The sequence below is a fragment of the Gavialis gangeticus genome, unplaced genomic scaffold (genome assembly GCF_001723915.1).
Source record: "Gavialis gangeticus isolate Ggan-Ray unplaced genomic scaffold, GavGan_comp1, whole genome shotgun sequence".
In the NCBI taxonomy this organism is placed as follows: domain Eukaryota; kingdom Metazoa; phylum Chordata; order Crocodylia; family Gavialidae; genus Gavialis; species Gavialis gangeticus.
Window position 1 is genome coordinate 10923790 of NW_017729006.1, and position 12734 is coordinate 10936523.

The 12734-nt window shown below is 40.0% G+C and overlaps 1 protein-coding gene and 1 long non-coding RNA gene across 2 annotated transcripts in view; one reads left to right on the forward strand and one right to left on the reverse strand.

Moving 5' to 3' along the window:
* Positions 1-3300, forward strand: part of LOC109291708 — a 12966-nt gene extending 9666 nt beyond the window's left edge. The window contains exon 3 of the long non-coding RNA XR_002095929.1: positions 3209-3300. This is a non-coding gene — a long non-coding RNA (uncharacterized LOC109291708). The remainder of the gene's footprint in view (positions 1-3208) is intronic.
* A 797-nt stretch (positions 3301-4097) lies between these two features.
* CMTM6 (CKLF like MARVEL transmembrane domain containing 6) overlaps positions 4098-12734 on the reverse strand; it is a 28030-nt gene continuing 19393 nt past the window's right edge. The window contains exons 2-4 of the mRNA XM_019508801.1: positions 11232-11408; positions 8766-8864; positions 4098-7808 (exon numbers count right to left, since the gene is read on the reverse strand). Of these exons, the coding sequence (XP_019364346.1) occupies positions 7659-7808; positions 8766-8864; positions 11232-11408 (426 nt within the window). The 3' untranslated portion in view covers positions 4098-7658. The remainder of the gene's footprint in view (positions 7809-8765; positions 8865-11231; positions 11409-12734) is intronic.

Below are 12734 nucleotides of genomic sequence, written 5' to 3' on the forward strand. Positions count from 1 at the left end.
ATGAGAAGTTGGCCTTTGAATTCAGTAAAGAAAAAAAAAAAGAAAATCAAGTAGTGGACCTGCTTGGCTCTTGATGACCAGTACTAGAGAGCAGTGCCTCTGGCTGAGCTCCCTACTCTAAGGAAGCAGTTCTCCCCAAGTAAAGAAAGACACTTGCAAGGTGCAGATGTATATATACTTACCTGGCATACTTTCAGCCTTGAATGACTCAAGTGTAGTTAGAGGGTGAAGGCCTACCCCCTGCACAGGGGACAGGCTGGCCTGTGAGAATCTACAAATGCCTCCAAATGTAAGGATCATGGCTACACAGTTGATGGTGATGGGAGATTGTTTTTTGGGCTTTCCCCCTCCCCTTTGGCATTTTAGCTAGGAACCAGGGAGGCTAAGGGGAATCTGAACTCCAAAACCCATGGGCTTGGGGCTTGCATGTAGGATGCCTACTATGGATTGGGAGTATCTGAAGCCCTAGACTGATGCTTGCTGGTGGGAGCTCTGCACAGACTTGAATGATTGAGCTGTGCTCAGTCAAAATTTGGAAGTTGGAAATTTGGAACTGATTTGGCCCTGGAAACAAAATTTTAATAAAAGATGTGCATATATAGAAATTATACTTAAAAGGCTGCAGAGATCATAGTGTAGCAAGAAACCTTTTTGCCTGCCCCTCCCTCAAATGTGAAGTTCCTCCATATGGCAAAAGCACCTTTTGCAGTATTTGCCCCCTTTTGGGGATGCTCTCTCTTTTCTACCTTCGTGTCTCTTTTTCTTTTCTTATATTACTATTTTTATATAATGTGTACTTATAGTGAAAATAGAGCTTGTAGATGCTTTTACAAATGTACTTTAAGTTTAAAAGTAAGTTGTACCATGTAACAATGTTAGCAAGAGCAGGAATCTCTGTATGGAGCGCGTCCCTGAATGAATCATGGTCGATTGTGTAACACAGTAGCTAGTCTGGATAAGCATGTTAATGAGCGGCAATTAACACCTACATACCACAGACTAAGGAGAAGAAAGAATCAATACAGAGCCAGGAACTCCCTGAAACTTCACTGTTAAAGGTATGGAAGCCCCAGTTTGAAGTAATCAACGCTGGAAACAGACCCTTGGGGCTGAAATACCCCCTGATCAACCACTTCCAGAGCTTCATCATGGCAGTGAATCAATCAACATTCATCAACAGACTCCTGAGACTGCACATACCTGTGGACCCCTGGGGCTGACAGCTGCCATCCAGCAGCTGCCAAGAGGGACGTCCCTCAAGGTTGACTCCTGGATCGGGTAAGCCCGAGAATTGGGAAGTCACCAAAGTCTGTCATAGAGGGATAAAAGGCAGCGAAAAATGACCCCCAGCGGCGCCCTTTGACCTGACCAGCACCCTGCCTGTCTGGCCACAAGGACCAGCCGGTGACCCCCTTCTGAAGCAACATCGCACTGAAAGAAGCCTCGCCTGGCCATCAACGGCGGACTCCAGTGCTTGGGGATAGGTATATCTTGACACCAGTACTTAGTGTTCATAGCTAGCTACAGTGAGTGTGTGTGTGTGTGTGTGTGTGTGTGTGTGTGTGTGTGTGTGTGTGTCTGTGCGCACGTGTGAATGTGTGTGTGTTTGAGGGGATCAGCACCAAGGTTTATGGTCTGACTTTTGCATCCATCCAATAAACTAGAATTTTATGATGATCCTGTGAGTTGGTCCTTTGTAGCCAACAATAGCAAGCAGGTACTGCCTGTGTATAACTGAAGTGAAACAATTGCTTTTGGGCTATACTCTGCCCTATTATACTAGTGTAACTCCATTGCTGTTCAGGACTTCCTCTAGATTCATACCAAAACAGCAGGATTTGCCATTATGAGTGGCAATACAAACTTTGTATCCATGAAACTATACCATGTGGTCATCCTACAATTATTACATTGGTGTTGCCCTTGACTCACGAGTTACTGTTTGTTCCCTACGAATCCACAGCTGCAATATTTGTCTCTGGCTCCTTATGCTTGTGACTGACCATTTTCTCTCATTAAAGCACATTTAAAATTAGCAGAAGGCCTTTTCCATAGCAATCCCTGACAAATAATACACTCTGACAACTTTGGTAGGGCCATGATTCCTCTCTTACTTCACAAAGGCAGAGAAATACCTCCACTTATTTCAGTTTCAATGAATAAGACTAAAGCTGTGCTCTCAGAGCATATCTGCAGCCAAGTCACCATAATTTGGGAGTTATCATCATATAAAGGGCAGACAGGTTTAGTGGAATAAAACAAACCACCCACAGAACAATGGTAACAATAATAGCTTACAACTTGCAATTTTTTTGGCAGACAGCATTTCTAATTACAGATGTCCCCACTTCCGTTCCTACTTGAATGAGTAGTCTAATGACTTGTATTCACTAAGTTAAGGTAGATGCACTTCCTCTAAAACAACTGTCTGGTTTGTTAAAGGAAGGATTATAAGTGTCACTCATTTTTTTCTCTAAGTGCCCCAAGGAAGAATACAATATTCAGAAAAGCAACATTGGAATTGGAATGGGATGTTCCATGGTAACCTACAGGAAACTGCAGATGTTTTGAAAGGACTGTTTTAGCCCCAGGCTCTTGCCCACAGCAGTATCAACCATATTTCAGAAGATGCTTTGAGAAAATTCCCAGTGAAGTATCCAACTTTGTGGCTCTGTAAACTAAATTCAACTCCCCAGACCAGCCCAGACAAATGGCCCCTAACCAGGAACTTTAGCATGAAGCAATTTCCTGCAGTTTCCACTAACAGAAGTGGCTACTAATACCAAAATGCTAGCAGCTGAGATGAGAAACAATGTGAGCAGGCTATTTGTTAATCCTTTATTTAAATTTATTACAAAAATTTTAGAAATTTCATAAGACAAAAAAATGCATTAAAAAGACCACAGGCTTAGAGAAAGAGAAAATACTTAAATATATGGAAACACTTTGATTGACATTTCAAGGCATGTGCAGCAAAAGCTAAAGAACCATATATAATTTACATATCTAATTATTATATTTTCCTTATTCAATAACTAATGATTTTTAAAGGCATGAAAATAATACACATTAATTTTGCTAGCGTTCAAAATTATCTAGGATGATATAAAACTGGGGATGGTCATGTTTGGGGCAAGTGGCTGGGTCAGATGACCTCCTGAGGTCCTTTCTGACTCTAATTTTCTATGATTTTATGATGCACACTCAGCATTGTCATATACTATTCAAGGGGCTCCCAGGCCTTTCATGCCACTTCCTCCCTTCATAACTGGTCCTCAACAATCCCGTGTGCTCATCCTCATAGTACTTCAAGTTATACACGTTGTGGAAACTGGTGGGAAGATTCATTGGCTCTGCCTGGTGTCTCAGACTTAAGTCTACAATATAGTGTTTTGCTGGCAGAACTCTGCATTCACGTGCTAAGGCACCGTGGCACCCTGCCCCAATCCAGCAGAATTATTTCACCGCTGCTGAGTGGAAAGGGGCTTCTCCTGCCACTCAACTAACAGTTTGCGTAGACATTCCCACACCTTTGCCCAGCTGCTGCAGTTCATTCAATGCACTGTACAGCTGTGCCTCCAGGATGTGGAATGGAGCCACAGAAAGCTGCGACAAGGCCACAGGAGCTCAGCGTGGCAGCTTCGGAGGAGTGGCTGCTGTCTGGTACCAGGACTTCAGAGAGGTGAGTATAGACAGCCTTACATGGGCCAGTTAGGAGAAACCAAAGCTTCTCACAGTGTGCTCAAGCCAATGTGCTCAACCAGATCAGGCTCATAACACCACAGAGCAGACAGCCCTCCCTTACAGGTACAATGTACGGACTTCCTATAAAAATGATTCTCTTCCACAGTTTTTATGATTAAGTGCTGCTCCAAACAACAACACTTTAGTCCAGTTTCAGCAGCTCGCTCACTCATTCCCATGCACTTTGAAACCATGTGTAAAAAAAAACAAAACAAAAAAACCAAAGACCATCTGATCCTAGAATCATCCAATGGGGAACGTCCAGCTGCTTCAAATGAGCTTTTACAGCAATTGAATCGCTCCACTTAGCGTACAAAGGTGGATTGGCTGGAGGATTTAGGCCAATCATATTCTTTTCCCTGAGTTGGTATGGCACTCTGGCTTATCCAAACTTTTGTTAGGAATTGTATATTGTCATCACCTTATAGATAAACTCAATTAGACAGAACTGCAGGCTGGTCGAGTAGTAGTTGCCACAGGACATGGTAAGATGGCCAACTGTCTGGCAGCCAGGGTATTTAGGAATGTAGCAGGTCTTGCTTCTCTCCACAGAAATCTCCTATGGCTAACTAACTTATTAGGAGGGCAGAACTAACTTATTTTCCAAAGGTCATCCATTCTTTTTTCAAAATGTAGTTGAGTGTATGTTTTTTCATTCCTTTCTACTGGAGAAAGGCACTTTCAGCTTCTCCCTGGCTTTACAAGACAAATGATTTGATCGTCCATTTCTACATGAAGGTCACCCCAATGGCTACTGTTGAGGGTGGAAACCACACTACAGAGGCACTAAAATGAAACTGGATAACAAATGAGGAAAAACTTGCTGCAAAAAACAATGCTGATTTTGCAAGGAGGAAAAAAAAACAACAATGGATGGCCTGAATGCTACTTCATACTACATGTGTCAAGAGTACTTGGCCTTTTAGCTAAAAATCAAGCATGACAAGGCATCCAAAACCCCAGGCCTCTGTGCCTGAGGCTTGCATGTAGGATACTAGCCTGGATATGGAAGCAGGGAGGTTGGTAATCTGAACTCCCAGATCTGGCCTGGGAAGTAAAATGCTGGCCCAGCTGAAGTTATATTCCCCATGGATTTTTGTAGACACAGTTAAACTCCAAATCCAACTGAGCAAAGTTCATTAATTGGCTATTTGGGATATAAATAAAAAAATCAAAATGCTATACAGAGGTGGGCAAGCAAGTGCATTTGGTTTTTTGGTTTTTTTTTTAAGCAGTAAGACCATGAGACTGGGAGTCAGGAGGGCTGAGTTCACGTCTCAGTTCTGGCACCAGCTCCCTGCAACAACCTTGGGGAAAAAAATGACTTAAATTTCTCTTTATTTCATTTCCCTCAGCTGTAAAGTGAACATAATCATTATTTACCTTGTGCACAAAGCACTTAGATAGATATATCTGAGGACTCAAACCTATGATGTAGGACTCAGAATTCTTCCTTTTGTAGAAGGCCTCTCAAGAACATTGCTATTTAAGTCTGTATCATCCTACAAATTAATAGATGTCTACCACCAGCAATACCGCCACTTGTACAGCATACTGGAAGTATATTGATTCTGTGTTGCCTGAGAGCTGAGTTCTAAAGAGGCAGAACAAACAGGCTGGCTTTTATACAATGGTAACCCTCAGCCTTTCTAATACAATAGCATTACAGTGTTATTTTTACATTTAACTACAACTTTAAAAAACAAATCCATAGGCACTTTTGATATGAGGAACAAGAATCTAGTAAAAACAACATACAGAAACATTAACGATACTAAGTCAAAAATAGGGGATGACGTTTGCTGTAGTGACAGATACCAGTTTCAAGTTATGGAATTACATATAATATTGCCAATGACAATGTATTACATCTTCGGAAATACTGTTTGGAAAGATGCTCTTTACTTTGCTTTCTGAACATCCACAGTACCAATTCCCAACAGCAGTAATAACCATTCTCCACGTGCAGGTTGACAGTAGGCGTTAGTGCAGATGTGCAGAAAATACAACCGTTTGTCTGACAGAACAGCCCTTTTTCCAAAGAAATAGAAAGAGAATACACATGCATTGCTGATGGCATGCTACAGAGCCCCATCATTCATGCAAACGACCCAATACCTCTTCTACCTTCCTTCAGTAAAGTGTAGTGTTAAGGGTGAATCTTTGAGAGTAGACACATAATAAGAAAACAAACACAGATCCATCAGGAGACAAGAGCCTTGGAAAAGCCTCTGATCTCATTTTCAAGGCCTCAAAGGCATTACTGCAGCCTCCACATCTTGTTCTGAAAACAGGGTGAGAGTGCCTGACACCCTCAGTCTCGGTGCTGCTCTAAAAGTTTAAAGGCAATTGTTTCATCATAGAAAATGGTGAAGCGCTGTGGGGAAGTTAATGTCTCAAGCCATGGAAGACATAATGTACGTCATGAAAACAGACAACTACTTTGCATTATCAGCCTTTTTCGTTTGTTCTAATATTTTGTGCTACCTGCTACTCTCCTTTTCTACTACCACTTACCCTGCATACATAGTTGTCCTATTTTCCTCTTCCACCACCAGATCTCTGAGGAATGCCTTTCTACCTCGTAGCTCTCAAATATAGCTCTACTGATCAGGACTCCAGCACTGCCTAGTCTTATAGCTCTCATGCAACTATGGGTTGTTGCTTTAAGATTAGAATTTTACACAGCTGTTTTGCTTGGTTATTTATCCATTCAACAGAGCTGGACTGTAGCACAAGAATCTCAAACTATTGCCATGTATACAAGCAATGATGAAAATAAATGTAGGCTGTTCCTGGCCAAATTCATCTTAATTATGCAGAAGCAAATTGCACAAGTTGGTTAATACATGTGATAGGCACTGGAGAGCATCTATGTTCAATGTTCTCCCTGGTGAAGCTTAATAAAAAAAAGCCTAAAAATACTTCTTGTGCTGCCTAGTAAGAAAAGGTGATAATTTTTTTGTTTTGTTTTGGTAATATCTTTTATCGGACGAACTGTGTAGTTGGGAGAGATATTAAACGAGCTTTCAGGCAAGCTTTTTATCCCTTTTTCTGTTTATAGGCAATTCTGCCTCCTCTCAATTCTCTTTCATCTAATATGAAAATATTTGTCCCTTAAACTTGCTTCATAAAGCTACTATTTCAAGTTTCTCTTGAAGTTTTTATGGCTTTTAGCTATTTTAAGTGCATTAGGTATGACTTCAAACTTTCAGAACTGTGGAATGCAAAAATGGCTGCAGGATCCACAATGTGTCTATTGCCAAAAAACAATTGGCCAACTGTATCTTTCACTGGGTGCCTTATACTGACTTTCAGAGAGAGAATCTAGAACTAAAATAAGAATCAAACCCTTTCAGGAGCTAGAAACTTCTGTAAGATTCAAGAAACGTCCCTTTTATAGGTATAATTTAACTGACCCCTGCCATATGCACACAAAACAAGAAACAACTACACTATACTAATTTATAGAAAGCATCTAAAACAAAGTTGAATGTCACCAACACAGATTAGTGAAAATTAAGCAGAATTCTAACCTTGGCCTGCTGTACTTCACTTTTAAACAGAGATCTTGAAATTCAAGCACACTCTATTGGTGTATATAATTCTTTGCTCTTAAGGTCTTATAAGTAAATGAGAACACTGATTAACTGTTTTGTTTAAATAAAAGTATTCTGGATGGAGACAGCTTCTTCCTTTTGAAGTGCACATCTTCAACAATTATTAGTCAGTACAAGTTATCTGGTAAATTGTATAAATCATGATACCTGAGATACTGTTGTTAAGAAATGTAGGAGTCTATACAAGTTTTTGGTATGCAGTATGAACAAAGTTGGTTAGAAGGGAAAAACAGAAAACTGTCAATGTAATACAGTATTTCATCTGGATTTAACTAATAGAAAGAAACAGACTTTTTAAGCTTTGCCTTCATTTTTCAGTGGTTGATTCTCTGGTGGTCCCTGTTGGTTTGGATTCTCTTTCTTTTCATTGGCTTCTTTACGTCCTTCCATAAACATATAGATAAGATCACCCAAAAATGCTAGACTTGCCAGAAATCCAAACACCTGTGAAAGTGAAAGAACAACTTAGTTGTTTAACATCTATGCATACATATTAAATGTTGTTGCAACATTGGCTGAGAACCTGATGCAAGGGAACAAATCCTTTTCCACAGGAAAAAAATTATGCATCTTTTGTATACTTTTTCTGCACACTAATGATCAGGGTACATTAAGCTTCCAGTCTCTTTATGCTCACAATTGAATTCTTATCAGAGACTGGTCACAATGTTTACTTCTAGCATATCCTGTGTAGAAGCATTTCTTAATGCTTGAATTGCAGTTGGTGCAATTCATATTCATATTATGATAGGACTGAATATGTCATATTTAAAAAGTTTCTTAATACACTGAGGCAGAAATTAATACTTTTTTTTTACAGAAGTGCTGAATAAGGTGTGGCTTGGGCAGAAGCCAATCAGTATTAAGTCAAAATCATGAAGGAGAAAATGATGACATTGGAGTAGATCTGCAGAAATCTTTACAGGGTATGCAAGTAAGAAAACTGCACCTTGATTTCTTGATTTGCATGAACCTGCCAGAATCATTTCTCTGATTTATTGGCTTGCCATTCCTAATCACAAGAATTGACTGCAACAGAGTGTGCATTTATGTGACACTTTAAAAGAGTCACATTTTATAGAGCTGATTGCCACCAACAAAAAAAAAATCACAAGATTTAAGAACAAAAATTCCTTTTCTGCTCACTCCAGAAAAAATCTTATGGAAGTATTCAAGTCATCCTATGCTTTCACAAATCTATATTAAAGTATATTCCTGTGCACATTTATGTTCTTCCCACAAATGCAATAAGTCACACTGAGTTTGGGGCAGAAGTTCTTAACATTTACCAGTTTTTGTTAGTTCATGGTTAACGTTCTTTGATACTAATGGTTTCAAAAATGACAGAAGGTTTAACAGTAAACAAGGTATGAAATAGAAATACAGGGTAAAAATACTTACTATTGCAAGAGTTTCAACAGATGACTTGTCATTGGTTGCAGCAAACACAATTGAAGCTAAGATAAAGAAACAGCTCACTATTGCTGTGGTCACTAAATCCTGCAAATAGGAAAGATTATTATTACAAATAAAATACACATTAAAAGAAGTGATATTAGGAGTGCCCAAGGTAATCTGAGACTGAAATCAAATGTGAGCCCAAACACTCTTACAAGCCTAGGAAAATTTGTCTTTCAAATAGCATACAAGATAGTGTTCAACTCCAACAGTTGGGAAAGGCGTCTGCATTGCATTATTCTTTCTAGTCCGTCCCCATAATGCCTGGAGTCAATATAACTTTTCTCAGAGTATTCTGTATTCAGAAGAGTCTGTTCAGCTTTCCTAATTTCATTCAATATTTAAAAGATATGGAGAAAAGAAAGCAAATTCATTCTTTCACTACAGACACTCTCCTATCTTTATCCCTTCAGTCAAAGAGTGTATAATTGTTTGCTATGAGATGCAACAATTCTCCAGTAGGAAGGATGCTTATATACACAATACTGTATCATGGTCTCTTTAACTATGCTCACTGACACTAACTGTCAGTATCGTATCTTCTGAAATGTAAGGAAAATAACTGGAGTCTGAAAGGAGGTGGATAAAGGGCAAGAAACAATTGTATAAATTAAATTGAAGAAACAGACACATTCTAAATAATTAAATGAAATATTTTGCAAGATAAACGCACCAGTATGTGCTGGCAACATACTGTCCCCAAAGATATTATAATTTAGGAGCACTGATAATTTGTATGACAGAACATTAAGTCCTAAAGCCCTTTGCACAGATGTGCAGATCTATGCTACTGACTCATCCCAAAAGTAACATCAGTCTCATCGCAAATCATCTCACTAGCTCCAACTCATAAGAATGAAATGCAGACAGTGTAAAAGGCAAGAGAGGATCTTTTACAAGATAAAATATGAGAAGTGGGGGTAAGTCGGGGAAATCTCAGGTGAGGTTTCAATTTGCTATTTAAGTTGAGAATGAAAGAAATCCCCATAAGGGAAGATGTGTTTGGGCAGTCAGGCTGCAGTATTGTAGTTGTGATGATCCAGGAATATGTGGAAGCAAGGTTCTTAATGCTATCTTTTACTGGACTAGTTGGGAGAGATTTTAGACAAGTTTTGGGGCACAAAGTACCCTTCTTTAGGTCTGCGTGGCACGTTTGTTCACATTTAATTAAAGGAGGACACTGTTTGCTTGCAAGTCTTGTTAAACAAAGGTCTATCCATACCACTAACACGAAGAATTTTAGAATTATTAAAAATGAGAATATTTACATACTAATCTCTTAATCTCTCTTAGCACGAAATATATAAATCAGTTAAATCAGTTTTGCTCTTGAATTTTCAATAAAGCTATGTTTGGGTTAGTAAAGAATATTTGGCTTTTTTGAAAAAAAACTATTCCCATTAGAATTTAGCAAAGAAACAAATATATTTCCTGGTCTCACCTGTTGTTAACCCAGACCTATGGCTACCCATTTGACCATTTTTGTTTGCAATATGGGAGAGAGAGACAGTAACAGCAAGGGGGAGTGTATGCACATGCACAGAAGGAGGGACTCTGCAAGTCTTGTACACAAGTTCTACTAATTCTCTTCCTTCTCATTTATTAGAGACAAGAAAGCTCTGATGAGCCCATCTTGGAATAGGGCTGGATTTTTTTAATTGTGTTTTTCATACCAAAGAAATCCTAACTCACTTTACACAACTGAGGTTAAAACAGACAGCAATCTCCTGCAGACCCAGAAGCGAAAGGGTGAAATTCTTTCTTTTAAAGGGTTTGTGTTATGTAGCAAGTCAGACTAGTTGTTCATAACAGTCTCTTTTTAAACCTAATGATACCAAAGGAGATGCGCATGTACACTCAGAAAACCTGTTTAAAGAAATATGCTTAGTGACCCTTAACTAAACCTGTTAACCCCCGGTCTGTTATTCATCCAAGGAAATCTTATCTGGATGTCCTAGAAAATAATAATGTTTACCACACCTTACTCCTCAGAACAACACGCACTGGCACAGGACTTTTCAGGCAGTCACCAACCCCTTTCTTCACTTTCTCTGTTACCCACCAAGTTGAGGGGCATAGAAAAGGGCAACCCCAACTGAAGAGAGACTAAAAAGAACAGCCTGTTTCCTTGAAGAGCCAAGTGGTCTTCCTAGCTCTGGGGCCCAAAAATGAAGCACCGTGAACTCATAATTGCTAACATAAAAACATTTAAAAATTTGTTTATGTAAAGGAGATCCTCAAAGTCGATTATGGTCCTATGTAACATGATGTTTTAAAGAGGCACATAGAAGAACAAGCAAATCATTGTATATAGCTTGTTATCAAATAATATCAATCCTCTAAACTCATATATAAAGGTGGATTATGACAGAAAATTTAAATTTAAAGAAAAATAAATATCATCCTTACTGTTTTTCTGATATTGCCATCCCCAAATTTTTCATACAAAGTAGTGCAATACACAACCAGTAGGAGGAGACTCAGAAGCAAGGCACTGCAGCTTACAAATTCAAAGAAGTAAAGGCCGTTGCATGAGGTGCAGCTCTCCACAATTTCTTCACAAATGAAGGCTACAAAGGAAAATAACTGTGGAAAAATAGGAATCATTCGAGTTAGATAATTACTTTACTAATGTCTGTACCATGCAATTGACTCACTTATCTAAAACCTAGTGAAAATAACTATCTGGAAGAAATAAAGAACATAGACTTGCAGTTTGTGACCTGACAAACACCACACTAAATACTTGGTATGTGTAGAAAAGCTATATTGCTGTTAAAATTAAGCACTGTATCTTGTATAAACTAGGTCCACCTGAACAGAAAGCACTAAATCAGGCAGCCACATAGCTTCTTAATTTTACAGTAAAGATGAATAATACATGTTTTCCTGTAACTGACAGGTAGAGGCCAACTGGAAAGATAGGGTATAACAACAAAAAAATTCAGTCAGTGAACTCTCTGGCTGCCTATGGGCAAACTGTAAGATCACATGTAGTCTCAGGAGCACTGGCTGGTATTCACAGCCAGAAGGCAAAAACGGGAATGTTAAAGAAATGGCAGAAGATGATCATTCAACTGGGCTCCTACACTGGAGTTCTTTCTGCAGTGCTGCTGAAGTGTTTGGACCCTCTGATGTATTGCACATTGCAGACTAGGTAAACACTCCCCACTAAACTGCATTTCCAAAGAGACTACGGTAGAAAGCAAATATTTCCATTTGGACTCAAGTCAGATACATGTGTTGTTCCATCTCCCTAGACGTCTACCCAGTGGGGGTACACCGATAAAGATATTTTTGGCTGATACCAACAGCCGATTATTAACCAGCCATATCGGCTGGTACAGGGCCAATATGCAGCCTGACAGCTTGAAGAGCAGCTCCCTGCTGGTAAGTCAGGGGTTGGGGGAGAAGAAGTGTGGGGGGGGACAGATCAAGGCCTCCACGGTGAGGGAGGGAGAGGGGCAGGGGCAAGTGCTGCCCCGCCAGGGCACTGAAAGCAACCCTACTGGAAGCAAGGCAGAGCCATGGGTGGCTCATCCAGGGGGCATGGTGGGGTGGAGCAGGGTGGTGGATGGGTCCTATTCGACCTGGAGGGATGTGGGCGGTGGGGTCCCCCAGGGCTCAGTCCTCAGGCCCGCACTGTTCAACATCTTCATCAGTCACTTGGATGAAGGAGTAAAAAGCACCCTGTTCACATTCGCAGACGACACTAAGATATGGGGGGAAGTGGGCACGCTAGAAGGGAGAAATAGGCTGCAATCAAACCTAGACAGGTTACAGGGGTGGGTGGATGAGAACAGGATGGGTTTCAACACTGACAAGTGCAAGGTGATGCACCTGGGGAGGAAGAACCAGCACCATACCTACAGGCCTGGGAACTCCCTTCTCGGCCGTGCAGAGGCAGAAAAG